Source organism: Neovison vison, chromosome 11 (genome assembly GCF_020171115.1).
Source record: "Neovison vison isolate M4711 chromosome 11, ASM_NN_V1, whole genome shotgun sequence".
NCBI lineage: Eukaryota > Metazoa > Chordata > Mammalia > Carnivora > Mustelidae > Neogale > Neogale vison.
The window spans coordinates 105,805,540-105,831,623 of NC_058101.1; the positions used below are offsets into that span (position 1 = coordinate 105,805,540).

Sequence of the window (26,084 nt, forward strand, 5' to 3'; positions counted from 1 at the left end):
GGCCGGGGGAGGAAGCCGTCCTGGGCAGACAGAAGACCCGAGCTCTGACACAGACCCCAACAATAGCTCAGCCAGTGAGAGGGAGCTCTGGAGCACAGACAGCCCTTCACCGTCGTCCCAGGGGCTGAGGAGCCTTTGTATGCCACATCCATCCATGTTACTCGGGGCCATCAGGACCAAGAGTGTGACCTGGTGGGGTGGCTCTCTGTGGCTGAGGCAATCCCCGAAGGAACTGACAGGTCGAGAGGGCTTTGGCCAAGTGTGCTCCCGGTGGTTGGGTGGACGCGGCCTTTGTTAAAGAGGGTTCTTGGTTGCGTGTCCCAGGGTTCATCATAGCACCTCCTTAAAACGCTTTTCATGTCCCCTCTCCCTTGTTTCCAAGCCTCTGAGTGAAGAGCAGTCAGCCAAGCTTCCTGCTGGAAGGCTGCTGGTCGCAGGCCCCCCTCTATGTGCTGAGACCACAGGACCTGAGGCAGCGCAGGGGCCCTGAGAGCACCCTGAGGGGTGCGGGGGCCCGGTGTCCCGCGAGGCAGTGGGAGGTGAGGCGACACAGCCAGAATGAAACGAGCCAAGCGAGGAGTCGACAAACCCAAAGCTTTCATCTCAGCTTAAAACAGTGCTCTTTTGATCATTTTTGGGGGGTTCATTTCTGGGTCAAAAACTGGACTCTGAAGGGGTATGTGAATGTGATAACCGGGCTGTGGAATGATCCCGTGATTGTAAGGAATCATCTCAGAAAAGTATTTCTGAAGATCGAACAGAATGAGGTAACCAATTTGCTTTTCCTTTTATTATAAAAGTAAAATAAAAAATAGCATTTATAAATCCAACATATTTTCCTTTAAAGTATTTGATCTAAAAAACATATTTACAATAGCAAAATGCAGAGAAAGGGGGTAAAGACCATTTGCAGCACTGATTGTAACTGTGTTTACATATTGACATTATATGTTGACATTATATATTGACATTATATGTTCTGTTTTCGAATCACATAGATAACCACATTAGAAAAAGCAATAAAGCCTTTTTTTTTTTTAAATTATACACCAGGTAACTTTCATTTAAAAATATCCCTTTTCATAATCCTTAATCTGAATGCACGATAGTGCTGTGGACGGCCAGAGAGAACACCAGGTGGGGACTGGGTCACCTTTTAATGCCAGCGGGAACGCGGGGGTGTGGGGGCAGCAGCAGTGACAACGGGAAGCAGCTGGGAAAGCTCACTAAGCCGGCCTGCCCACGGGGAGGCGGCAGGCCAGCCAGGCATGGTGACTGCTCAGGACTGTGTGTTCGTGGACTGGACTAGTAACATTCCCGTGAGAACCGAGAAAGGAAGCCAACTGCAAAAGGCCTTGAGTGAAATTCCGAGAGACGGAGGCAGGCTGCTTTTCCTCTGAGCACCCGTGGATGCACTTCGCCTTCCTTCTTTTGGACAAGGGTGGAATTTCAGAACTTTGGTTTACACGGTGTGGGGGAACTGCCAGCAGGCTAGATTTTGCCCTCTATGGGTCCTTCCTGCCCGTACTCATGGGGCACTTTGTTAAGAGTCAGCAAGGAGCTGCCGCTGGTCAGAGACTCTGTAAAGCTGAGTTTGCGGAAGGACGTCTCCACACCGCTGTCACAGATGCTGTCGTCTCGGACCTCGTCTGGGGGAAGAAGCACAGAGTCACTGGGGCACAGCTGGGGAGAGGGCAGAGCCTTGGCTCTCCTACACCTTTTAGCCCAGGCAGGCTCAGAGTCTGGGCCTAAGAGACTCGTGGGCAGCTCCTATCTATCCGCTTCCACAGGCCGCCTGCCTGTCCCTCCTGCCACCCGCCTGTCACTACCGCGCCCGGTGGCGGCTGACAAACAGAGAACCCCAGGCAACAGAAACACCGTGAAGACATCAAAATTAGGCAAATGTTTCCATATCTCTTCCTTACCATCACGTTTATCAGAATCCTTTCCGAATTCTCTTAACTCACAGTGGGCCTTCTTTTTCTTAGAAATCAGGTGTATTTTTCCAACCACTGTATTACCTATTTTCTAGCTGGGGAAATTGCTGAACCCAGGTAAAATAAATGTGTGACTGAAGTAGGAACTAAAAATGAGATATCTCTCTGGGCCTCACGTGCTATTAAATGCTACTCATTGCTTCAAAAACATTCTCGTAGCAGAGAAAAGATAAGGTGATAATGAGGAAAAGGAGTCTGTGATGAACCAGTAGGTCACATTCTCCTTGTTGAGAAGCGTCTTTCAAGATGGGAACAATGTGGAGTTATTGCCTATAGAGAGGAGGTGATCAGAGAAACAAAGTCTAATATACACAAATCAAAATGCTATCTTCTTGTATATTAAGTTCTGATATTAAAATATTAAGACCTTAATGGCCGTGACACACTGTTGTTTTTTTACTAATTTGGTAGATTTATTGACTGATTTGATTTATTCGGTCACCCAATCTTTACTGGGTTTCTATTATGTGTAGGAGGTATTTTAAAAATAACTACAAGTCAGAGATCAAATCAGATTTTAAAGATACAAGTATTTTTCTATTTCTTTGTGTAGAAGGAGCATCAGGTCACGACATAGGAGATTAGGGCTATTTTGCTGGTGGACATTTTATTCCTTTCCAACGTGTGCAACATCTGTCCTTACTCTCCTAGAAGGGCCCCTGACAAGGTAACCCCTTGGGCTGACACTGAAGGGCAAGAAGGAGCCACTGGGTGAGGATCTTTGCAGGCAGGGGGTCCTGAGATGGGATCAGACTTGTGAGCAGAGGGCTTGGGGGACAGTGGGTGCAGGGAAATGGGGCAGGAGGAAAGGCATATGGAAGGGATTTGCGAGAGACAATGGATAAGTGACACTGCCTCTGTTACCTCTCTCTCTTCAAAGCCTTGAACAGTGCTAGACACACAGGATGTGCTCATTAAAGATTTGCTGAGTGGATAAGTGAACTGGAAGGTATACAACAGGTACAACCATAGCAGTACTTTTTAAAAAGACTTTTGTTGCCTGAGTGGACTGAAGGAAGAGGGGCAGACCGGAAGCAGGGAGACTGACCAGAAGCTGCTGCAGGAACTGAGGCAAGAAATGAAGGTGGATGGACAAGGGAGGCTGTCCCAGAGGAGGGGCTGGGGGCTGCGTGTGTTCTGGCTGCAAGCAGCAGATGTTCACAGCTGAGTCTGGGATTTTCGTCCTAACCTCCTGGAGGATGGAGGAGCTTCTGCCTGACATGGCCAACTGCTGGTCTTTCAAGGATGAGGGAATTCTAGCTGCTGCCATGTTCTCGGTGGGAACTGACAGAGGGAGGGTCCAAAGAGAGAAGGCACGAGTGGTTGTTGAGAGAGTTCGAGAATACATTTGCAGGGAGACAAAGGGTTACTGGGCTGCTGGAAGTCTGTTCTGGGATGTGTTTCAGGTGGGGGACCGAGGATCAGTGCGGGGGGGCCGGGAGGAGGCGCAGGGAGAAGGTGAAGCCACTTCTGGGCTGGACGGGAGGAGCCGAGGGTGCTGTGGTGGGAACTGCGGTGTCATCTACATTCTGGGGCCAGCCCTGGCCAGGTCCTGCTCTGTTAGTTCCTTTCTCTCCTTTACACTTAAGAAGTGAGAGAGACACTATTTGCCTTACGTAGCCACATCATTATTTTTAGTATTTATTTTACTATTTACTACGTAGTATTTACTACGAATCCAAGTGACTCACGGGTCAATGGGACTGCTCCTGGGGACAGCACCCTGCCTGACCAGCAGCATCAGGAGAGGCACAGAAGGTAGAACCCGTGAGCTGCGGAGGGAGATGGACACACGGGACAGGGTCCTCAGGGGACGACAGCCACAGCTCAAGACATGGAGGACACAGCCTGGGGAGCAGGAGGTTATCTCCGCTGCTTGTTCTGTTTTTCCCTTACCTACTGGCGACCTCGTGGAGGCAGGTGAGAGGGGCAGCGAGAGGGTCTGAGGCGTCGCCTTCCCATGGCCGGGGGCCACGGTTCCTGGGGGGGAGAAGGCGGCCTGGATCACTTCGATGGCTTCGGTATAGCCCATCTGTCTCAGGGCCTCCACCAGCTCTCTTATTGTGCCCCCGGAGACCTGCGAGAAAGACAGGCAAGCGAGCCTTCCTGAGCGGGGAGCCCGGACCAAGCAGGCAGGGCATCCCCACGATACCCGCCCTGCTTGGCCCCGCGCGCGCCCAGCGGCCTGCAGGGCTTGGCGCGCAGATGGCCACGGAGACGCGCGGCCTTCATGTCGGGCTTCTGTGTCAGCGCAGAGACCACTCAGGAAATCACAGAGAAGCGGCTTCCAGTAAGCCCGGAGGACAGAGAAGGAGAGAAGTGCTGAGGCGGTGAAACTCTGCCTGCCGTGAAGGTCACGCGGTATCCCTGATGGGGTTGAGGCTCTGAAAACCACCGAGAAACCAGAGCCACAAAGGAAATTCTCAGTAGACCAATGATTTCACCTCACAGAAAGCTGCCTCTGGGTCCTGACTGGGGATCACGGCATGCTCTTGGGGATGGGAAGACAATGCATGTGGATCACAGTCTATCACGGTGGTTCAGGCGGTCAAAGTTCTTTGACAACCCTGACCTTCTACCTAGGATTTCTGCTGGAAATCTCAAGATATCTGAAAACTGCCTTCTTACAAAGGTGGGTTTCCGCCCTGGTCGGGGTCACTCTCCCAGGACACGGTAATGACTGATTTTCCGCCTCCTTGGGAGGGAACCATGGCCAGGTCAGTGATGTTAACAGACGAGAGTCAAGTGCAAGGGTGAGGTGATGGGTTACCTCATAGTTGTCCATCAGAGTTTTAGAAGGAGCAGGACTCAGCCGGAAGGCATTATTTAGTATCCCCAGACCTAACTTCTGTGCCAGAGTCGCCCAGTTTTTATCTGGATCAGGGATTTCTAGCAACTTGTAGAGCTGCAGCTTTGCATCCTCAGTCAGCTGTTTCATGTCTCCTGAAAGAATGAAGAAGAAACACAGCTGTGCTAAGCGCCCAGAGACACTCTGGAGGGACTGAGCACGCCTGCGCTGCTGCCCTTGGCTCCCAGTGGGAGCCAGGAAGCTGCTTTTCCTGGAGCAGGCAGCAGCCCAGCCAAGTAAGGGCAGTATGCATGTTTTAGCAGATCACAGCCGGACAGGCTCCTTTGCATACATCCAAGGAGCTTTTGATTCTGGAATAAGCCACGGAGCCTTTCACAGCACAGTCTGGCCAATGCTGCTTCTCTCTCAGCCCTTTTAATGACTGTGTGGAGGGAATACCGGTTAAGAGCTCACCTTGCGCAAGTAAATCATCAGATGTAAACTCTGGCTCATAGGGTTTCCCATTTAATATATCAAACACCTGTTGGGGAGAAAACCGTGGAGAAACATTACACATTAAAGGGACCAGGACGGAGTCAGTTGCTTTGTAATAAACTCACTGTGTCCTCCTGACGAGGGCCTAGTACCCTAAAGGTGGAGGAATGGGAAGGAGTCGGTCCCATGACCCTCAAAGTCAGGACAATGCCCTTTGGACAAAGAAAAGCCCTGGGGGCTCTGGGGCCAGGAGGCGGGGCTCTATAGGGGCTTCTGAGGTGGATAGGAAGGCCCAAGCCCACCTTGCAGAGAGCTGGCACCACAGTACTTTTAAAGGACAAAGCCAGAACAGTCCAGGGCACCTGGGTGGCTCAGTGGTTAAAGCGGTTGCCCTTGGCTTGGGTTAGGATCCTGGGGTCCTGGGATCGAGCCCCACATTGGGCCCCCTGCTCTGTGAGTAGCCTGCTTTTCCCTCTCCCACTGTTCTCCAGAACAGTCCAGGCCACCAGATCGGCCATGTGTTGGTGGGAGACTTGTCAGTAAGTAATGTATGTCTGAGAGCCCAGAGGAGGACTGGGCTTAAGCAGAGCTGGAAGCTGGGCCTCCTTGCTGCCCCCTCCTTTCTCAGGGAAGGCGTCTGGAACGAAGTCTATAGATGTGCTCACACTGGGGTATAGTAATGCTCACAAAGCTGGATATTCTCTTCCAGCACCAGCTGCATTTTAAATTGAGGGGACAGAAAAGTCTTAGGTTAAAAGGAAAAACACAATTCCGTAGCTATGGAGACCTCTCTCTGTGCTCTGCAGTCACTCCGGGCTCGCTGACTTCGGTAAGGACAACATGGGGTCACTGAAGTGGGTTATCTTTGTGTGTTCTGTGGTGAGGCTTCTGGGAAAGCCAGGTGCTCAGCATTAAAGGGAACCGTGTGGTCTCTGCCAGGGTCACTCAGCTCAACACCACGGGCCTCGAAGAGGCAAACAAGCAGTTTTTGGATGTGGAGCAGGGCTTGGCCCTAAGAAAGTCAATTTTGTTGTGTCAGAGATGTGTCTGATGCCCGTGTCCTCCCCCGGATCTTCTTCCTGGCCCATAAAGACCTACTCACTGCTTTTCACCCTCAGATCTCAGGTCACTGGAGTTTGGAGGAAGAGTTTAAATCTCTTTACTATGTTTATAGTTATTAAAATCCTCAGAAGAATCCCTGGGTTCTTTTTATGAAAAGAAATCACTTAGCAAAATTCTAAGCAAATCCCAACATTTCTCCTAGCTTCAGAAATGGAGATGGGAACCATTCTGGTGTGAGCTCAGAACGGGAAACTCTTGCATGAATTTTGTGTTTTCTCTTGCGGAACCCTCTCTCACAACTTAACCGTGATCTGATTAGGCTCACACTTTCACACTCACAACTCCGCTGACCTAGATCTTTCATGGGTAGGCTTTTCAAGATAAGTATGTCTCTTGACAAACAGACTTTCTTAAAAATAAAAGGATTGTGCTTTGGGGAATAAAGACCCAAGAAGACCATCTGTTCTTATACTCCCGAATCATTAGCTCCCTCTGGAGCTGCCGCCACACAGACGGGAACCACACTCACCTGCCAGTTGGTGGCCATGTCTAGAGGTGTGGTTCCAGGCACGACTCCCTCATCCTCTCCATCTTTTTCCCAGGAGTCATCCAGGTCATAGAGAGGCTCAAAGTTTTGCACCAGGGGATCTGCACCTGTTAAGTTACACAGCACAATAAGCCCCGATCTTATCGACTCTGAAATGCCTGCAGAGGTCACATTTCCAAAGGTAGAGCACAATAGCTACTTGAGGCAATTACCGGGATGATTTTTAATACATGAAACATGCTTCTACCGAACTATTCAGAGATCCTCTTTTGAATTCTAATTTATTTTGACTGTAAAGATGTCTGATGATACCCTATATAGCCAAGGACATTTTCAAAGACAAAAGACTTAGAAGTACCCTGACCCTCACATTTAACTCTTTAGGACAGTTTTCAACTGAATGAGGCGCCTTTAAGCTGAGGAGTAACGGCAGCGATTTATAAGGGCTGGGTTGCCTCCTCAGGATTCAGGACCTAATTTAACGTTCAAGTTCGTGCCCACCACTGCACATGTCTCAGGCTATTCTCTTACTTGCTCAAAAGAGCAAACTTTGCTGTATAGGGACAATAGGCTCACTTTTATTCCTGGGTACAGCACTGCCGGGGCCCCAATCCTTAAACGGACAAACACCACAAAAACATTCTCCTACGATGTCTAGTTGTTGATCTTGGAAAAATGCAGTCTGTTTCTTAATGTGCAGCAAGAAAACACCAAAAGTCACTCAGAGATTAGAGCTAGTTACCTCTTAGAGGCTTAGAAACTATTTTTATGAGAGCGTTTAGTCAGCTGTCTAACGAACAGTAGTCAGTTCAGTACACCCTTCTGTGAAGAACCTGTTTTTATCTTGCTGGGCGATCATTTGCTTTGTGCCAACTTCAATAATAGGAGAGGGCCAAATGAGAGTCAGGGAAGGATCTTTGTGCTGTTTCTTACTTCAGCCTTCCAGCCCCTGCCTGATCCAGAAGGCAGGGAGGGCCAAATGAGAGGACCACGGGAAACACAAGAGAAACTAAGAGGAATGATGTATGGGCGGATGAATGCTGGAGGAGCTGAGCTCTGGTCCTGAAGTGACCTTCGGCATGACCGGGAGCTCAGCACTAAGTATTTTTTTTTTTTTTAATATTTTATTTATTTATTTGACAGACAGATCACAAGCAGGCAGAGAGGCAGGCAGAGAGAGGAGGAGGAAGCAGGCTCCCCGCTGAGCAGAGAGCCCGATGTGGGGCTCGATCCCAGGACCCTGGGATCATGACCTGAGCTGAAAGCAGAGGCTTTAACCCACTGAGCCACCCAGACGCCCCCAGCACTAGGTTTTTCATCAAGTACCTTCATTTACTATTTTCGTACTCTGTTTTCACTACGCCTTTCATGGGGTATTAAGAATTTAAGAGAAAGTGTTTTTGAAAGGGTTATAGGTTTTTGTCTGAAATCGTTTCTTTAAAAGATTATTTATTTATTTGACAGAGAGAGAGAGAGCACAAGTAGGCAGAGCGATAGGCAGAGAGGGACAGGAGGAAGCAGGCTCCCTAGCGAGCAGAGAGCCCGGTGTGGGGCTCGATCCCAGGACCCTGGGATCACGACCTGAGCCGAAGGCAGAGGCTTAACCCACTGAGCCACCCAGGCGCCCCCTGAAGGCATTTCTTAATTGGAGCACTGGGTGTGGTGCAAAAATAATGAATACTGTTATGCTGAAAATAAAAAATAAATTAAAAAAAAAAGGTAAAAAAAAAAATCTTTACATCAACAAAGTTATGTGATAATACAAATTACTAAATGGAATGAATATTCGTTGGAAAAAAAAAAAAAACCAGGGACATCCCAAACTATTCACACATACTGCAATCAGAGTCTCTTGTTCAAGAGAAAGGTTGACTTGACCGAAATGAAGAAAAGAGAAGGTTATTGTTTATTTGGACATGACTTAATTCGCTTAGAAGTATGTGGGGCTCCCAAAGAAAAAGTCTGTATATCATCCTGGGCTCAGTTTTTATTTTATTTTTTTTTTTAAAGATTTTTTATTTATTTTATTTGAGAGAGATAGACAGTGAGAGAGAGCATGAGCGAGGAGAAGGTCAGAGAGTGAAGCAGACTCCCCATGGAGCTGGGAGCCTGATGTGGGACTCGATCCCCGGACTCCAGGATCACGCCCTGAGCCGAAGGCAGTCGTCCAACCAACTGAGCCACCCAGGCGTCCCTGGGCTCAGTTTTTAAAGAGGTATTTAACTCATTCTGTTTTCTTGAATTTATGAAGCATCTGCTTTCTAAAAAGATTCTAATAAGATCTGTAGTAAATCGGATAGCTCAAGGTTTGCGAGACTACTCCCATTAAACATTTGTTGAGGTTCTAAGTATGGAAGGCAAGAGAGATTCAGGGGTGAGTAGGAGTAATTTCTATACCTCACAGGACTAAAGAATTAAATGGAATGACACCTAAAAATCCTTGAGCAGAGCAGGGGAGAGAAATAGTAGAGAGAATGGAGTCTGGAAGCTCAGATGGATGAGATGTGAGTCATAGCTGTGCCCTTCCTAGGACCCCAGGACAGGGTTCCACAGGTTTCTTCAGTCTGTTTCATCTGCTGTGAGATGGGAAAAAAAATGATGATACTTAACTCTAGGGGTTATTGCAGATTAAATGAGACAGTGCATCTGGCAGGCCTAGCACACTGCCTGACACATAGTAGCTAGCAATTTCTAGGGCCTCACAAAAAACCATTTGTTTTTTCCTCTTATTTCAACTTCTAAGGGACCTCTCTTGCCCATGGAAATTCCAAAATGTCTTCTACCAGTCAACTTTTTTACCTGGAGATTTCTGACATGATGTGAGGCTGGCATTGCTCAGAGTTCTTTAAGGGATCAAATTCAACCTTAAGAAGATCTCCTGTCATGGGAGTCAACCTAAATCACCAACACCCAAAACAAACCGATAAACCAGAGAGAAAGGACTGACACACGCATCGGGATGGAGCCCAGGATTACGAGTCCCACCAGCGCCATTCCGGCCATGGGCATGTGATTTTTATTTACTCGTGCCTTCCAGCAATAGCTCCGTGGCTTAAAGGAGCAGCTGGGGCTGTGCGCCTGGAGTTGGGTTTGCATTCCTGATAGAGCTTTCCAGCCCGACCTGCCAGGCCGCCTTACCTGCTGCCTTGAGAAGAGCTGCCAGCCTGGTGGACCCTCTCCCGGCTGCTATGTGCAGAGCTGTCGTCCCGTCATAGGTGGTACTGTCTACGTGGGCCTCACCCTGAAATCCAGCCCACACAGGAAGGAGTTAGTGGAAGGTTCTTGCACCCTCCAGTCCCCACTGTCTCCTGTCAGCATGACTCCTGGATCCTATACCAAATCCCATAACTAGCCCAGCGGCTATCTGGGGTGCTCTCCGCCACTTCAGAAATCCCCAATTGGAGAGAAGGGGCCGGAGGTATCAGGACAGCCCAAAGCTGACCACCCCGTAGCCTTGAGGAGCTTTGGAATAAATCGAGTTGGCTGCAGGGAGAAAGACGTCACTGACGACCGTCCTTAAAAAGATGGTCCTAACGCCCTCTGGGGAATGTAACGCGAAGGCAAAGAGGCACGTCCGTCACCTCCAGGAGCAGGCAGCCCGCCAGGGAGATGTTGTCGCGCTCCACGGCCAAGTGCAGCGCCGTGCGCCCGGACTTCCGCTCCTGGGCGTTGACGTCGGCGCCGGCGGCCACCAGCAGCAGCAGACACGGCAGGCTGTTGCTCATCACGGCTATGTGAATGGCGTTGAGACCTGCGGCCCAAGCACAGGGACAGTCATGGAGCTGGGAGGCTGCTCGCAGGACAGCAAAACTGGACCCTAGGTTGGGAATGCTGTCGAGTCCCCGCACATCTAGCGTCTGCTCCAGAGAGCCTGGAAAGGCGCTGCAAGGCTGTTGTTCTGCAGGAAAACCCACGGTCTCCTCGTGTGTGCTCAGGAGACACGGAGGGCAAATAAACATTCTGTGGCTAAGTGACGCTTGATGCTTGCTACACCTTGAGGCCGGAGTTTGCTCAGGCCTCTGCTTTTTCCACCTACTAACAATTTCAAATCATCTTTAAAGAAATTAGTCACAGCGGGCAACGGAAATTCTCATGAGAGATGACAGACTCCAGGGAAGTCGGGAAGCATTTTTGGGTGCAAATCAGAGAACACACATTTATCATGTAGCTAGCTACCAACTGTTTAGAAAGCAGTGAGAGGTCACCCATGACATCTGCTTGTCTCTTACCTTCCCCATTAGGGTGGTCCATCAGTAGTGCTGCCTTCTTGTGCTTGAGTAAAATACTGAGAATTTTATCTTGTCCTTCTTTGGCAGCTAGGTGCAAAACAGAGTTACCCAAGCGGTCCAGAAGACTCAGGTCGGCCCCGGCCCTCAGCAGGTCCTCCACCACAGCCTCTTGCTTGGTGATCACTGCCAAGTGCAAGGGTGTCTGGGAAGTGGAGAAGGGTCCGGAGACAAATGGGTCAGAGGCACACACTTGAAACCCCCTGGGTTTTGAACCTACTGGCTTGGTCGCTACCATTGCAAGAGGGTGGTGTCCTGCCTCGGGGCCACTGCCCGTTGCCAGATCAACTCTTCACCTCTGCAAACGAGTAATTCCCTGTTCCATGCCCTGTGAGAATGCAGTCTGTGCCGGACTGACACTAAGCCATGTGATAATTAAGGTTATTTTTATATCTACAATTCCTAATTGCTTTCTTGTTCCTCATTACAGCCTGCTGACTGCTGATATGTTAATTTTTCTATTAATAAATTTCTTTTCCTTGATTTTCTAGCAGAAATCTATCTTCAGCTGATAATTCTGCATATTAACAAGTCAAAGCAAGGCTGTAGTTTTACTTAAGAAGTGGAAATGAACTCATTACTCAATAGAAACCAATTCACAAAGGTGCTGTCATTCAATATTGACATGGAAAATGAGTTTGCTAAAATGAAAAATATTCTTCCATGGACCGGCTCCATGATGAGACCAACCAACAGAACTCTGGCACCCCCATTTTACAACAGGTGTCCAAGGATTCTAAATGTCTTAACAAGGACAAGAGACCCATCTCAATAAGAGGGCTCCCAGGAACCAGCAAGCTGACTTGCTGACACTTCACAGGTGCGTCCAGAGTCCATTTGATTACTCTGCCCACAAGCCAGTGCCTCGGCAAATGCAAATGAGATATTTTGCAAACAGTGTTTTCAAAATGAGCAACAAAAACAGAATTGTGAAAGTATCTTTCAAAGAACTGAGGCCACTGACGAAAGAGTGATATGTTTTTATACAACTCAGTCTATTTCACAGGAGTCCGTGAAATCCAGTGTGTCTGGTGACAATTTGCCTACACTTTCTCTCTCGGCATGCGATTCCTAGCGACAGCAGCGACAACAGCAACGCCCCTGGTGAAGGATGACCAAAGCCCAGGATGCAATGCAAGAAGTTCCCACAGCTTCAGCTCACTCACAGTAATAACTGCACACAGCAGAAGCAAGGCAGGCTTTTGGGCCAAATTTCCATTCTTTCTTTTTTTTTTTTTTTTTCATATTTTATATCCCTGCTTGAAACAGAATGGTGTCCTCAACACTTTAGATACTGTAAGCCAAGAGCCTTCTTCTCGAGAAATAAATATGTAAAACAAAAAGGGTGCATGTATTAATAGGAAGCGCTACTTGGGGAGATGAAAAATGCGAGAGAATTAAATTGTAAAAAAGATCTGAAATTATAAAATACTATACCACTCAGAAATTAGTAATTATCTCTGTTTTTTTTTTTTTAAAGATTTTACTTATTTATTTGACAGAGAGAGATCAGAAGTAGGCAGAGAGGCAGGCAGAGAGAGAGAAAGGGAAGCAGGCTCTCTGCCAAGCAGAGAGCCCGATGCGGGGCGGGGCTCGATCCCAGGACTCTGGGACATAACCTGAGCTGAAGGCAGAGGCTTTAACCCACTGAGCCACCCAGGCGGCCCTATATCTGGTTTTAATATGATTTTTTTTTCACGTTATACAAATTCTGCTACCGTGAGTAAAGAGAAGTTTTTTGTTGTTGTTTTTTTGTTTGTGTGTGTGTGTGTGTGTGTGTGTGTGTGTTTTAGCATAGTCCCACCAAAGGTTTTCTATGAAATTTCAGGCTTTATATCTTTAACCCCAGGATTATATAATGTAGTGTGGACTGTGTGTGAGAGTATCCTAAAATATCTATAATATTTCAAGTGTATATGTTTATGTAGCCAGTATCTGGAAAAATACTTACAAATGCAGTAGTTATGTTTGGGAATGAGTTTGGGGGACCTGTATAGTGCCAGGGAGGGCAACTTTTGATTTTCCAGTGTATTTCCTTACATATGATCCGAAGAACCATTAACATATACTATATTGATAAAAGTTAAAAATAAAGAAGCAAAACCCACATGCACAAAACCCCTCATTAATGTTTCATGGGAAGCTATGCAGATAAAACAATCCATATCAAACACACTGGAGGGGTGATCTGTGGTGGGGGGAGAAGAAGAGGAGAGGGCTTGAAGGCAATTGATTTCAGAAATATCTTCAGAAGAATCCTAACTCTATGCACTGGGATTATTTTGAGTACATCTCTAGAAAGTGGGTGGGGAGAGAGATTTGATCATGACAGATGGTCACAGAAATGTACTAAGATTAGTGAATGGTATTTTAGGAGGTTGTCTAAGACAATTGCCAAATAATCCAAATTACTTAGAGAACTGCAAAATTCTTCCATCGAGAATTGTTAACAGAGAGCCTTTACAAAGAGAAATGAGTCCAAATTTTAGCCTTTTCTAGTTCTCAAATCGAAGTCGCCACTGGGTGTATCTTTGAGATCTAGAAGCCATTACCAGGGGATCCTAGATTCCCTGTTCACGGAGGAGAGTGGTGCTAAATTGGCGGAGAAATGGACCTGTGTTCTCCCCAGAGTCCCCAGATGGGAAGGCAAGACTTGTCAGAGGTGGTAGTTTCAAGGTGTTTGTGTCTAGCACACCAGAGAATCTCAATATATGTAACCAAATGATACAGTAAGGAGGTCAGCCCATAATAAATCACGACTACTAATCCTGTTGTGCGGTGCCCTTTGCAGGGCCTATTTATAAACAGAAAAACAAGTAATTCCTTGAATCTGACCTACAGGCAGTGAAGTGAAGCAATCTTTGAAAGGAGGACTGAGAAGCGACAGAGTCCCGTTCGTTCCCAGTTTTATTTGTATGCTCGTGATGGTTGAGAGGAACAGTCGTAAAGACGGAGCAAATCAAGCTTTAAGGGCCAGATGACTCTCCAAATATCACCAACCCCCAAGATGGTATGAAAATTTGAAGACATTCTTTAAATGTCTACCTAAAATTAGACTTTGTCCTCATTACTTTATATTACGAGTCAGTGAAGAATCCCCAACTTCATTCTTCCATCGACATAAAGCACCACCACCAGGGAAGGAGCCGAAAGCCTTACATCAAATGAGAGACTTATTTCCCTTATCAGGAAACGCCTATTCACACATAACAATCTAGTGAGAGCTACATGTAGACATTTTAGCTTTTTTGCCTCGAAGAGATAAAAATGACTCACGGCACCTGCTTTAACAACTGAGAACTGGAACAAGTACCTTTACTGTGCAGTTAATTGCACATGAGAGTCCGTATTTTTAGAGTGACAGGTATGCTGGGACCAGGCACCTAAGTACGCCCTCCGGGCCACCGAGGGCTGGGAAGTCACTCTGGGTGGAGTGAAGGGAAGGAGAAAATGGGAAAGCTAACAAGGAGCAAGACCAGGAGACTGGCACCAAAGCCAGGTGGGGTGGGGGCGAAGGTGGCTGGGACGGGAGAGCGCCCCTTTGGCCAGAGTGGCTGGGCCAGGTCTCAGACTCCCAATACCAGCCTCCAGGCTTTGGTTCTGCCAAGTGCAGTTCCAATTTCCTTTTCTCACCTAAAGTCTGCATGTGCCCATCAGGAAGCGTCACCGGGTCCCAGCTAGCTTCTCTCTGCAACGTCTGAGACCTCTGTACCAGGGTTCCTCAGTTTGCTTCTGAACCCACTGAATTCCTGTTCAAACCCAACCCGAGCAAAATTCTGGTGTTTTTTTTTTTCTTTTTTCTGGTTTCCTTGATTTGCGCTGTCTTTCTGATTTTAAAAGACACTTTCTCCTCAACTGACCTTTTTTACTTTTCTGTGTTCTGATTTCAGCACCCTTTATTTGATATACACTTAATCTAGATATTGTCAAAATGTGTTTCAGCAGGCTTCAAAATTCTTACACATTATTGGGTTTCCAAACTTAATTTTTTTCAGTTGTATTTATCTTGACAAAAATGACATATTTACTCCAGGTTCTCCCATACTGCATATCTGAAAGTTGCTAGGAGAGTAGATCCAAAAGTTCTTATCACAAGAAAAAAAATTTCTAACTATAGGCGGTGGTGGATGACAAACATATTTTGGTGATCATTTTACCATATATACAAATACCAAATTACTGTGTACCTTAAACTAATACAATGTTATATGTCAATTATATTTCAATTTAAAAAAGAGAAAAAGATGCTCAACACAACTCATCATCACGGAAAAGCAAATCAAAACCACAATGAGATATCACCTCACACCCGTCAGAACGGCTAAAATCAAAACCAGAAACAAGTGTTGACGTGGATGTGGAGAAAAAGGGATGGGAATGCGAAATGGTACAGCCACTGTGGAAAACAGTGCGGAGCTTCCTCAAAAAATTAAAAATAGAACTACCCTACAACTCAGTAATCCCACTACTAAGTAACTACCCCCAAAATACAAAAACATGGATTCAAAGGAATCTATGTACACCCCTATGTTTATACCAGCATTATCTACAATAGCCAGACTATGGAAGCCGCCCAACTGTCCATCGACAGATGAACAAAGAAGAAGTCACACACACACACACACACACACACACACACAGGAATAATATTCAGTCTTAAAAAAGAATGAAAAAAAAAAAAAGAATGAAATCTTTACCACAACATGGATGGGGCTACAGAGTATAACGCTAAGTGAAATAAGTCAGAGAAAGACAAATACCATATGATTTCATTCTTATGGGGAATTTAAGAAACAAAACACACAAGCAAAGGGGAAAAAAGAGAGGGACAAACCAAAGACAGACCTTAATCACAGAGAATAAACTGATACCAGTGGTGGGGGTGGGGACGGGAAGGACAGTGGGGGGGTAGGTGGAATAGGGGATGGGGATTAAGAATACACTTACTGTAATGGAAAGAATACAATAAATTTGAAAAAGAAAAAAAAAAGAAAATGGATCAATTCTTTGACAGATTTCTAAAGTTTAAACTTTGCCTTCCCCCAGCAGGATGCAGAATATTGTTGTGGAGTGATTTCTATTATACTCACAGACTAAAGGATCCTAAATCATAAGCAATATGCCCAAGTAACGGGCTTTTAGGATTTAACTTAGAAAACACTGTATTTTTCTTACTGTTAACATTATTAGAAATAATATGTATACACACGCACACACACACATGCACATGTACTAAAGCATGTACTAACTGCTTTTTTCTTCAGTTGGCATTTCTGCTTACCTGGTAAAGATCATTTCTCATATTGATAATGTCATCAGAAATCAAACCAGATGTGACTTCTAGTAGATCCCTCACAAGCTGAGCATGAAGATGGATGATTGCTAAGTGTAAGACACTGAAACAAAAACAGAGTGGTAGGAGTCAACTGAAGTGTTAGTGACCAAAAAAAAAAAAAAGAGATCCCCAATAAAGGACAGACTTGCAGACTGGACCTGCCTTGCATACTTCCTCTTATTCAGCCCCCAAATGTCTTGAATCTCAAATGTCTTGAATCTGAGGTGGGAATGTTCTACTGTTACACTCATTTAACATGTCTGCCTGGTCTCTGGGGGCATTTTGGTTTGATCCCTAGAGGTATAAATGCACCTCGAGGCAGAGAAATCTAAGTTCAAATCCCAACTCTGCTTCCCTGCAATAGCAAAGGGCATTTTCTCCTCTAGCTTTCTGCTGGCTTCCTTTGACATATAGATCATGTATGTAAAATGCCCGGCACTAGGAACCGTTCAGGAAAATGTATCTCACCTAACCTTCCAGCCTCCTCCAAAATACAGTGTGTTGGCTTCTGAAAGATCTTCCTAGATCCCAGGAGGGAAAAATGGGGTCAGGCTTTTAACTACTGGGAGAAGACTCTTGAGGTAAACTTCTGAAGGAACCATGTGATTTTATTTCTCCCTGGCAAACATTCTCTCTGCCTGGAATGGTTTTTCTCCTCTTCTCTGCCTGGACAGTGCCTACTCCATCCTTCATGTTCCAGCTCAAACCTTACCTCTTCTCCGAACTTCTTAGGCAGAGCACATGGTCAGTCTCCCCTCAAGTTTACTGCTTGGTTATGCAACCGTGGTTTGCTATGCGTCTTTCCCCCTCTCTGGCCTGTGATCTCAGGGCCAGTCCTCCCTGGGTCAGCCTTACAGCCCTGGCACACAATTTAGGCACTAAATAAGGGTGACAGAATGAGACTGGGGGCTTATGCTAATGAGGCTGAAAATATTGGCAGGAGCCAAGCATCAGTCCTAAGGACACAATTTTTTTTTTTTTAAAGATTTTATTTATTTATTTTACAGACAGAGATCACAAGTAGGCAGAGAGGCACGCAGAGAGAAAGGAGGAAGCAGGCTCCCTGCCGAGCAGAGAGCCCGATGCGGGGCTCAATCCCAGGACCCTGGGACCATGACCTGAGCCAAAGGCAGCGGCTTAACCCACTGAGCCACCCAGGCGCCCCAGGACACAATTTTTTAATTGTTAAAAAAAGTACTACTAAAATTAACTTGAAATTCCTAAAAAAAGTGGTTACTATGGGTTTAGAGCTTCTATTTACCAGACCATGCTAAGCAGTTGACATATATGACCTTATTTATCATAATAAGAAGCCCTATGAGGTAGGTAATATTATCCTCATTTTTCCAGTGACGAAACTGGGACTTGCAGGTAAAACAGAACTCAACCCATGTCACATAACTAGTGAGTGATGAAGCTGGGAGTCCAGCCCAAGTCCATCTGGCTCCAAAGCCACCTCTGAATCCCTTAAGCCCCCCTGGCGAAGGGGTATATGGGCACTGCTCTGTAGAGCTGCTGCTGAACCCCTAAGATAAGGAATACGCCAAAGAAAGGACAGATCTCGACGCAGAGCCTACTCAAAGTATAGCGTGATGGGAGGATGTCTGCGATTTGAGGACAGGCTAGATTTTCTCCAGTTGGAACATCTGAGGTGTCCTGTTCTTGAGGCCTCTTTCTTTGCAACAGCAAGTGCATTTTACTAAGGATTAACTTTGGCACAAGAGGGCCTAGAAAACAAACTCGTGACTTTGTTACTTGAGAGAGCAAATGAATGATGTCGAGGTTTCACTACTGTCTCTTGAAATGTGAGGATGGAAGAAGGCTTCTAAAATGGGCCCAAAGTCTGACGCAGACATGATGCACATATACCAAGAAAAAAGGTCGTATTTCAAAACTCCTAAAAATTTCCATGTGCAGCTCAGCATTTCATCGCAGAAGCACATTCCCCCTCCCCCATAAATCCTCACACCCTCATGGGAATTTCCCCAATACCAGAAGTTCTTGTCTTTTCTTTATTGTACTTTCTGTGATGACTAATGACTCCAGGATTCAGATTACTAGCTGAGTGTGACAAATGCAATGAAAAGAAGAGCCCTGAGGTGTGAGGACCAACAGCTTTCCCTTGTCTAAATTCTCATGAGGCTTCCTCTTGGGTCTTCCCTCTCTGTCCTCCAGCTGGGGCAAACCCCGAGAGTCTGTTGGCAGGAGTATGTTTGGGGTCCCAGGAGGGGACTTGAAGGATTCATGTTCCACTTGGGCAGGGAAGACCACCTCCTGGGTCCCCCTCTGTGTCCTTACCCATGCCTGCAACTTCCCCTCCATGCACCCATCAAACGCACGTGCCTCGTATCTTCTCCACAGTCCTCCCCTCACAGACCTGCAGTCCCTCGCTAGCTTCCACGTGCTCACCTTTCTTAGGCTCATCAACTCTGCAGGTCTGTAAAAATGTCACTTGAAACACTGTTCTATCTTGGTTAACTGGCTGCTTTCTCTTGTGGTTCTACGCTATTGAATACTAATTGGATTCTTTAACCCTGTGAAAACATTCTGCTGTTCACAGCACCACACAAACGAGGCTGTACGGGTGCCTCTCGTACTGTATAACAAGGCCAGTGGTTACACCACATCCTTGGTTACGTTGCAAGGAATGAGAACAAAGGTCTCTGTTTGAAACCCTGAGGTTGGCACTTTCCTAAAGCGTTTGATTCCGTTTTCAACCTAGGTTTAAAAACGCAGCCCTCAAGAGCTCCTCTACGGAAAAGGATTTCTCAGGGTTGACACTATTTTAGGAAAGTTTTAGATAAGGCGCTTGACTTGAATCTGAGGGCTGTTGTCTCTTGTTATTCTCACAGGCTTTTGAGATCATTCTAGAAGTCTCAATGCAAGGCCTGAGAGGACTGGTTTAGAAAGAAGCCAGGGGCTTTGCCAATATAAACTCAGTAGCATTAGAAACGTACGCTTGGTGATTGGAGCACAGGCCTCCCACACGGCGGGAGTTAGAGCAGTCCCAGGAGCCTGACCCAGTCACAGACGGGTAACTGGTAACAGACACAGGAGGGAAGGAACCAGTAACTGGGAAAGAATGACAGCTGCCTCTTAACTGTTTTGCTGTTTTCGTGGTGCTATCTTTATCGGGCTTTTTCTTGAGTACACGGCCATCATAAATATGCGGTTGGGATAACAAGTGCTTGAGGGATTTGGTTGGACCAAATTTTATTATTATACCATTTCAGCACATAAAGCAAATGTTATTAATCTAATAAATAAAATTTTTTGAAGATTTTATTCATTTGAGAGAGAGAGAGAGCACAAGCAGGGGGAGAGGCAGGCAGGGGTGGCGGGAGAAGCAGACTCTCTGCTGAGCTGGGAGTCCAATGCGGAGCTTGATCCCAGGACCTGGAGATCATGACCTGAGCTGAAGGCAGATGCTTCACCATCTGAGCCACCCAGGCGCCCCATACATATGTCTATTAAATCTTATTTCACATGTTATCCCAATAAATAGAGCAAGGTTTTTGAAACCTTCCCCATTCCCCACACACGTCTTTGTTTTCTTGCCCAGAAGGCAGTCCTCCTAGAAGAGGACTTGAGCCATGCTAGGACCCAACAGATGAGAGCTGCAGGACAGGAGAAGCAAACGAAAGATTCAAACTTACTGACACCCTACTGTCCACGACAGTCTTCCAGTGACAGGACCCAATACCTCTAAACGATTCTTTTTATCTCTAGCCGGTGAGCATACAGCAATTTTCTCTCTTCCCCGCCTTAAGACAACTTTTGCTTGCTCAAATCCCAACTTACCTGTCTCCATTCTCATCCTGCACTGCAGTGAGGTGACGCTGGACAGCCAGCAGCATCTTCACGTCCCCTGTCACCGCGTAGTCAAATAGGGCGTTGGCATGCCGCTTGGCCAGCTGCATAGCCTTCTCTAGAAAGAGGTTATCTGCAAGGCAAGGACACAATCGCAGCTGAGTTTCCTCTACTTGCTTTATAGGTACGGCGTGCTTGAGGTAAAAACCATCAGCAGCAGAGTTCCGATACCTCAACACACATTGTTTTAATTGCAAATGCTCCTCTCAGTACTTCTGCATTGTGTTCACTAGAAAAAGCACAATTGGACACTGGACAAATAGAGAGGCTGATCTCAAAAATCTGTCTCTGGTTCATCAGGGGAAAGAAATTGAGAAATGTCTGTTATCTTACAGGGCACACTCAATCTCTAAATAATGTTGATTCAATTCACTATATCATAAGTAATCCCTCTTTTGATGAAATAATCCTTCACTGGAGTCTTCAGCAACTTTCCTGTTAGACAAAGTGTCAAAAAACATAGACAGACAGACTTTCCATAGGCCACCGGTGTTCTTGTGAAGTTTGCTTCCGGAAGGACAGGGGAAGGAAACTGAGAACTGCAGGCCAAAACCGTGGCCTGTTTTTATATGATCCGCCACTTAACCATGCTTTGTACATTTTTAAAGTGGTATTAAAAAAAAAAGAATCTGTGATAGAGACCATAACTGGCCAATAAGTTGAAATATTTGCCATCTTTCCCTTCCCTTTTCTCTAATGAGTACTGGTTCAAAATATGCGCAGAAGTGCACTGTCCCTCTTTATCCTAATTGTTCAAAGAGGGCATCAGGTAAAAGGAAATGGCAAAGTTCTACTTTAATATGATAGTCAAGCTACAGTCGAGAGAGAAAACTATTAAAGTGATGGAATCTTTTCTCTATTATCTGTGATAGAAATGAATTAGATGATCTCCCACGATACCTAAAACTACATAATTATGATTGGAGAATGCATATGTAAACCTTAGTCTTTCTATTCAGAGACAGCATGGGGAGAATGGAAATCTCAGTGTGAGTAAGATGATCAGACACATGCTTTTCGAAAAGCACACAGGACTCTGAAGAGCACACTGAACTACGTATTGATGCATTATTTTTAGATGAACAGAAAATAAACCTGTCTTCTGGCAATGGTCTCCACACCTCGAAACAACCCATCTCCTCACCAGTTGATACCACGTAACCATGTGTGTGTTCACTTACCCTGAAACCTAGAATTCTCTTCCTTCACTCCCACTGTATACGTCAGAGTAACCGCATCATCCCCAGTGCTGGACTTCTTGTCCTGTTCTATGGGTTCAGTTACTTTCCCAGAGGGGCTGACTGCCCTTCTGTCCACACTTTTGCCACCAGCTTCAGAATCCTTTTCAGATGGGTTGTCTGTGGTTCCTAAGACAGACACAAAAATACCAGCTTTTTCTCAGTAAAATCTATTAAGTTATAATTTACTGTTTCATTTGTCAGATAAAGATGGGAGGCAAGTTTACTGCAAAGGGAAAAGAAAAAACAGTAATTTAAAATTTCTTTTAACATAGTTAAATCATTAGGTAACTTGTTTTGGAACTATTTTAAAGATTTTATTTATTTGGCACATGTTTTAGAGCTATTTTATTTTATTTAAAAATTTTTTTTAAAGGTAGATTTTTTTGGGAAAGATTTTATTTATTTATTTGACCGACAGAGATCACAAGTAGGCAGAGAGGCAGGCAGAGGGAGAGAGGAGGAAGCAGGCTCTCTGCTCAGCAGGGGCTCGATCCCAGGACCCTGGGATCTTGACCTGAGTCGAAGGCAGAGGCTTTAACACACTGAGCCACCCAGGCGCCCCTATTTTAAACATTCAATTCTAAAAGACACATTTTTACTACTGATATATAACATTACATTAGTTTCAGGTGTACAGTATAATGATTCAATATTTGTATATACTGTCAAATGATCATTACAATAATTAATATCAGTCAGCACATATAAATCTTTTTCTTTTGATGAGGAACTTTTAAGATCTTAAAAAGTTTTTATTTACAGTTCTAAAAACTTACATTTCATTGTTTATTTATAAAGGAGAAAAAAGAAATATAGCTCTTCTGTGAACTTCAGGGAAGTGGATTTTTTTTTTTTAAGTGGCCTCCATGCCCAGCATGGGGCTTGAACTCATCACCCTGAGATTGAGACCTGAGCTGAAATCAATAGTTGGATGCTTAACTGACTGAGCCACCCAGGCACCCCAGGGAAGTGAAATTTTTAAAGTTTAAATAAAAACAGAGGAATTATTCTTTCCCTAATGTTATTTCACCAAGCAAGTTGTTAGAATGCGGTATCAAGCCATGTTCTTTAGTGTGGGATCTACTTGGGGCACCATTTCTGTGCTCTTTCAGGCCGGACCATGCCATCTGACAGGTGCTCTGAGAACACACAGGTTTTATGAGCAGAATTGGCTCAAATCCTAGTTCTGCCATTAACAGGTACGTGCCTTCAGTGAGTGAATGAACATTTCTGAATCTGGGTGTCCTCTGTCTGTACAATGGAGACACTACTCTTTTCCTTATAGAGCAATCATGAAGATTACAGTCAAGATGTGTAGCAGCACCTGACAAAAAATGCATTCCATACTTGGGAAGGCTTCATTGTATTATTTCTTCAATGGGTCCACTAGAATGGACATGTAATATAAACCATGAGGCCATGGTGTGACAACTGCAAATTAGGGGATGCATTTGATGGGAAAGGTTACCCCTATAAAACTCAAAATGTCTATAAAAGTATAGCATTTAATGGGGGAAAAAGGGAAAGAATAGGTAAATTTGGTGACTTTTTTATGCTTCAATAGTCAAGTGTCTCTCTAGATCCCTTTTTAATGTTTTCTTCCCCCTGGTCATACCACTCACAAAGTCAATATATTTTTTTAAAGTGGGCTCCATGCCCAGCATGGGGCTTGAACTCACGACCCAATGTATAAATAAAACACTGGGACTAGAATTTATATTCATCACAGAGAATAAGGTTTTTTTTTTTTTTAATGGAAAAGTACCTTCTTAGTTTATTTGCCTTTATCAGTTTTTTTTCAAGGTGATAATGTCATGATAGGTAATGATAAAAAAAAAAAAAAAACCTTCTTGGCATTAGTTTTGTTATTCTTTCCTCACTATTAAAAAAACTATCTTACTTACCATGTTTCATCCCGGCATTAGATTTAGTGGTTCCGGGATGGAAGGTAATTCCACCATATGTGGGAAATCCATAGTGAGGGAAGCCATACCCTGAAAAAGCAAGCAAAACAATTGAAACCTCATGCTTTCTTTTTTCTTTTCTTTTCTTTTCTTTTTTTTTTTTTTTTTAAAACAAAGACTCAGCAAAGTTCAGTGTCCTTCCTTAAGGTGAGCGTGGGCTTTGGTGTGGAAGGGCAGTGTGCCCAACATGCTGCTTCCATGGAGAGTTAGCAAGATACACTGAGGGAGATGACAGGATGATCAGAATTCCACTCTGATCAAGCTTAGATTTGGCAACTCAGGTAACGCCCAGGCCTGGGGCAGTGTGGAAGAGTTCATGCTGCAGAAAGGCTCCCACTCCTGTGTGGAGAGGAGAGGCCAGCGGTGAGTGGTCACCAACCAAACTCCTACTTGCTGACACAGATGACCTTGAAACCACCTCCGGCGGGAAAAACTGAACCAAACAAAATATGGAAAAAATACTGACTCTTCAGGGGAAACATGACCACACTGTTCATTCTCAGGCAGTTTTGGTGGAAGCATAAACTCACACGTAAAACTCTTTGGGGGAAGCAGCTGGTATTAGATGTCATACCCTCTGACACTGTAATTTTACTTCAAAGAATCTAATTTACAAAAACAATCTGGAATAAAAGAAAAGCAATGTGGACGAAGGCATTGAGTAAAGACAATAAAAAACAGGAAACACATTCAAGTAAGTAATACTATGGTGTGTTCACTTGATGAAATACTAGGAGTCATTTAACTGATGCTTAAAATGTTACGCTTACATAAAATTCATACTGCCACGGGGGAAATGCTTATGTTACTTAACCCGTTAGGGAGAAGCGGCATCTCTGACTCTATATACACAATCGTGATGTGCTGATAATAAATCATACAGGTGAATAGATCAAATACAACACATTATGAGGACTGCAGCTGTACTCACGACACTGCATAAATTCATAGTTTAATGTCTACACAGAAAAAAGAATTTGCAGAAGTTAACCTTCAACAGTAGGATTTTATGTATCTTCAGATTTTCTACAATGCAGTACATATAATATGAAATCCTCTCAATGGTTCCAAAGAAAACCAAGACAGTATGGAAGGGAGGGACTGAAGGGAAGGAAGGAAGGAAGGAAAGAAGGAAGGAAGGAAGAGGGGAGGAAGGAAGAGGGGGTGGGAGGGGAAATACACCAAAACGTTAATAGATGCATTCCTCAGATAACTGGCCTCGGGTGACTTTTTTTCTTCTTACTGTTTTTGGTGTTACCTACATGTTGCAATAGGAACATGTGTTTCCTTGAAAAATTCTGTATGTTGGGAAATTTTAATTAATTTAATCTGTTGCTTTCAATAATGTCCCGGCCGCTTGACCCACAGACAATCTGGGAACTCTAGGAAAGGAAAATTTGACCATCTCCCATGGGAAAAGCTTTAGAAAGAGCAGACTTAGTTCGTACCTGGCCCCGTACTTCCAGCACCCCCTCCGCCACCGCCACCGCCAAACATGCCTCCGCCTCCAGCTCCGGCTCCACTCCCGCCGCCGAAACTATCTGAGAAATTAGGCATGAGCTTCTGCCGTTTCCTCTGCACTTCCTCTTTATCTGTATTTAAAGGAAGAGAAACCAGAGGAGAAAAGACTGATTCAATTCCACTACTAGCCACAGAAAGAGTATTGATTCGGATGGTATTTTTAAACACCTTAAAGGGAAACAGAAATCACCCAAGGAGGAAGAGATGCCAAATTTCAAGAAGCAGTATATTTATTCCAATGGATCGGAATACAGAGAACTGGCCTCAGAGAGACCACAGAGCTGCACACACCCAAATCCCCTCTGCAGCAGTTTCTGAAGTCCTCAGTGTCATTCAGATTAGTGAAAGACTAGATTTCCCAGCAAACATTAGGATACTGAAGACACAGAATAAGAAAACCAGTACTGAGCATTCTCATTTGGTCACTCACAAATGATTCCTAGCCAACTACCATTTATAATGACTCTACTATGAACTAAGTGCTAGGGAGAAAGAATAGTATGAATAATGTCTTTGCTGTCAAGAACCCTTAAAATATAATTTTAAGGTTGCAGGGGGTGTTGCGGGGGAGACCTGGAGAGAGAGAGGACCCCAGTGCTATATATGTTAAATTTATGGCGCACACCAGCGTTCCAGGAGATCAAGGAAGCACTTCTAGGAAGTCCCTGTGGGGTGGAAAACTCAGGAAAGTCTTGCAGGAATCAACTTTCTGTCAGGAGAGGGCACCGGGAGGATGTTCTGGAGATGGGATATAAAGGGAAAGTAATGAAGGAAGGAATGTACACTGTGTGCTTCCGAGAGCTGCGGTAGTTCCGTTTAGCTGAAGTGAAAGTTGAGCATGAGATATTCCTGAGAAATGAGGCTACTCGGGACTGCCCTGTAGAGCTTCTGGATCGTGAACCAAAGGGGTTTACCAGCAGGAGAGCCACTGAGTATTTCTGAACCAGGGATGATGCACATCGGGTGGTATTTTAGGAA

The 26,084-nt window shown here is 45.2% G+C and overlaps 1 protein-coding gene across 3 annotated transcripts in view; it reads right to left on the reverse strand.

Annotated features, from left to right (window-relative positions):
• Positions 1 to 825: 825 nt before the first annotated feature.
• The window catches only part of NFKB1 (nuclear factor kappa B subunit 1), a 120,070-nt gene continuing 94,811 nt past the window's right edge, over positions 826 to 26,084 (reverse strand). For all 3 annotated transcript variants that reach the window (XM_044224395.1, XM_044224394.1, XM_044224393.1), the window contains 13 exons: positions 25,034 to 25,177; positions 23,526 to 23,615; positions 21,562 to 21,747; positions 20,312 to 20,453; positions 16,457 to 16,571; positions 11,119 to 11,320; positions 10,471 to 10,640; positions 10,028 to 10,130; positions 6,872 to 6,996; positions 5,260 to 5,326; positions 4,768 to 4,940; positions 3,894 to 4,074; positions 826 to 1,649 (listed from right to left, as the gene is read on the reverse strand). In XM_044224395.1, coding sequence (XP_044080330.1) covers positions 1,492 to 1,649; positions 3,894 to 4,074; positions 4,768 to 4,940; positions 5,260 to 5,326; positions 6,872 to 6,996; positions 10,028 to 10,130; positions 10,471 to 10,640; positions 11,119 to 11,320; positions 16,457 to 16,571; positions 20,312 to 20,453; positions 21,562 to 21,747; positions 23,526 to 23,615; positions 25,034 to 25,177 — 1,856 coding nt within the window. In that variant the 3' untranslated portion in view covers positions 826 to 1,491. The remainder of the gene's footprint in view (positions 1,650 to 3,893; positions 4,075 to 4,767; positions 4,941 to 5,259; positions 5,327 to 6,871; positions 6,997 to 10,027; positions 10,131 to 10,470; positions 10,641 to 11,118; positions 11,321 to 16,456; positions 16,572 to 20,311; positions 20,454 to 21,561; positions 21,748 to 23,525; positions 23,616 to 25,033; positions 25,178 to 26,084) is intronic.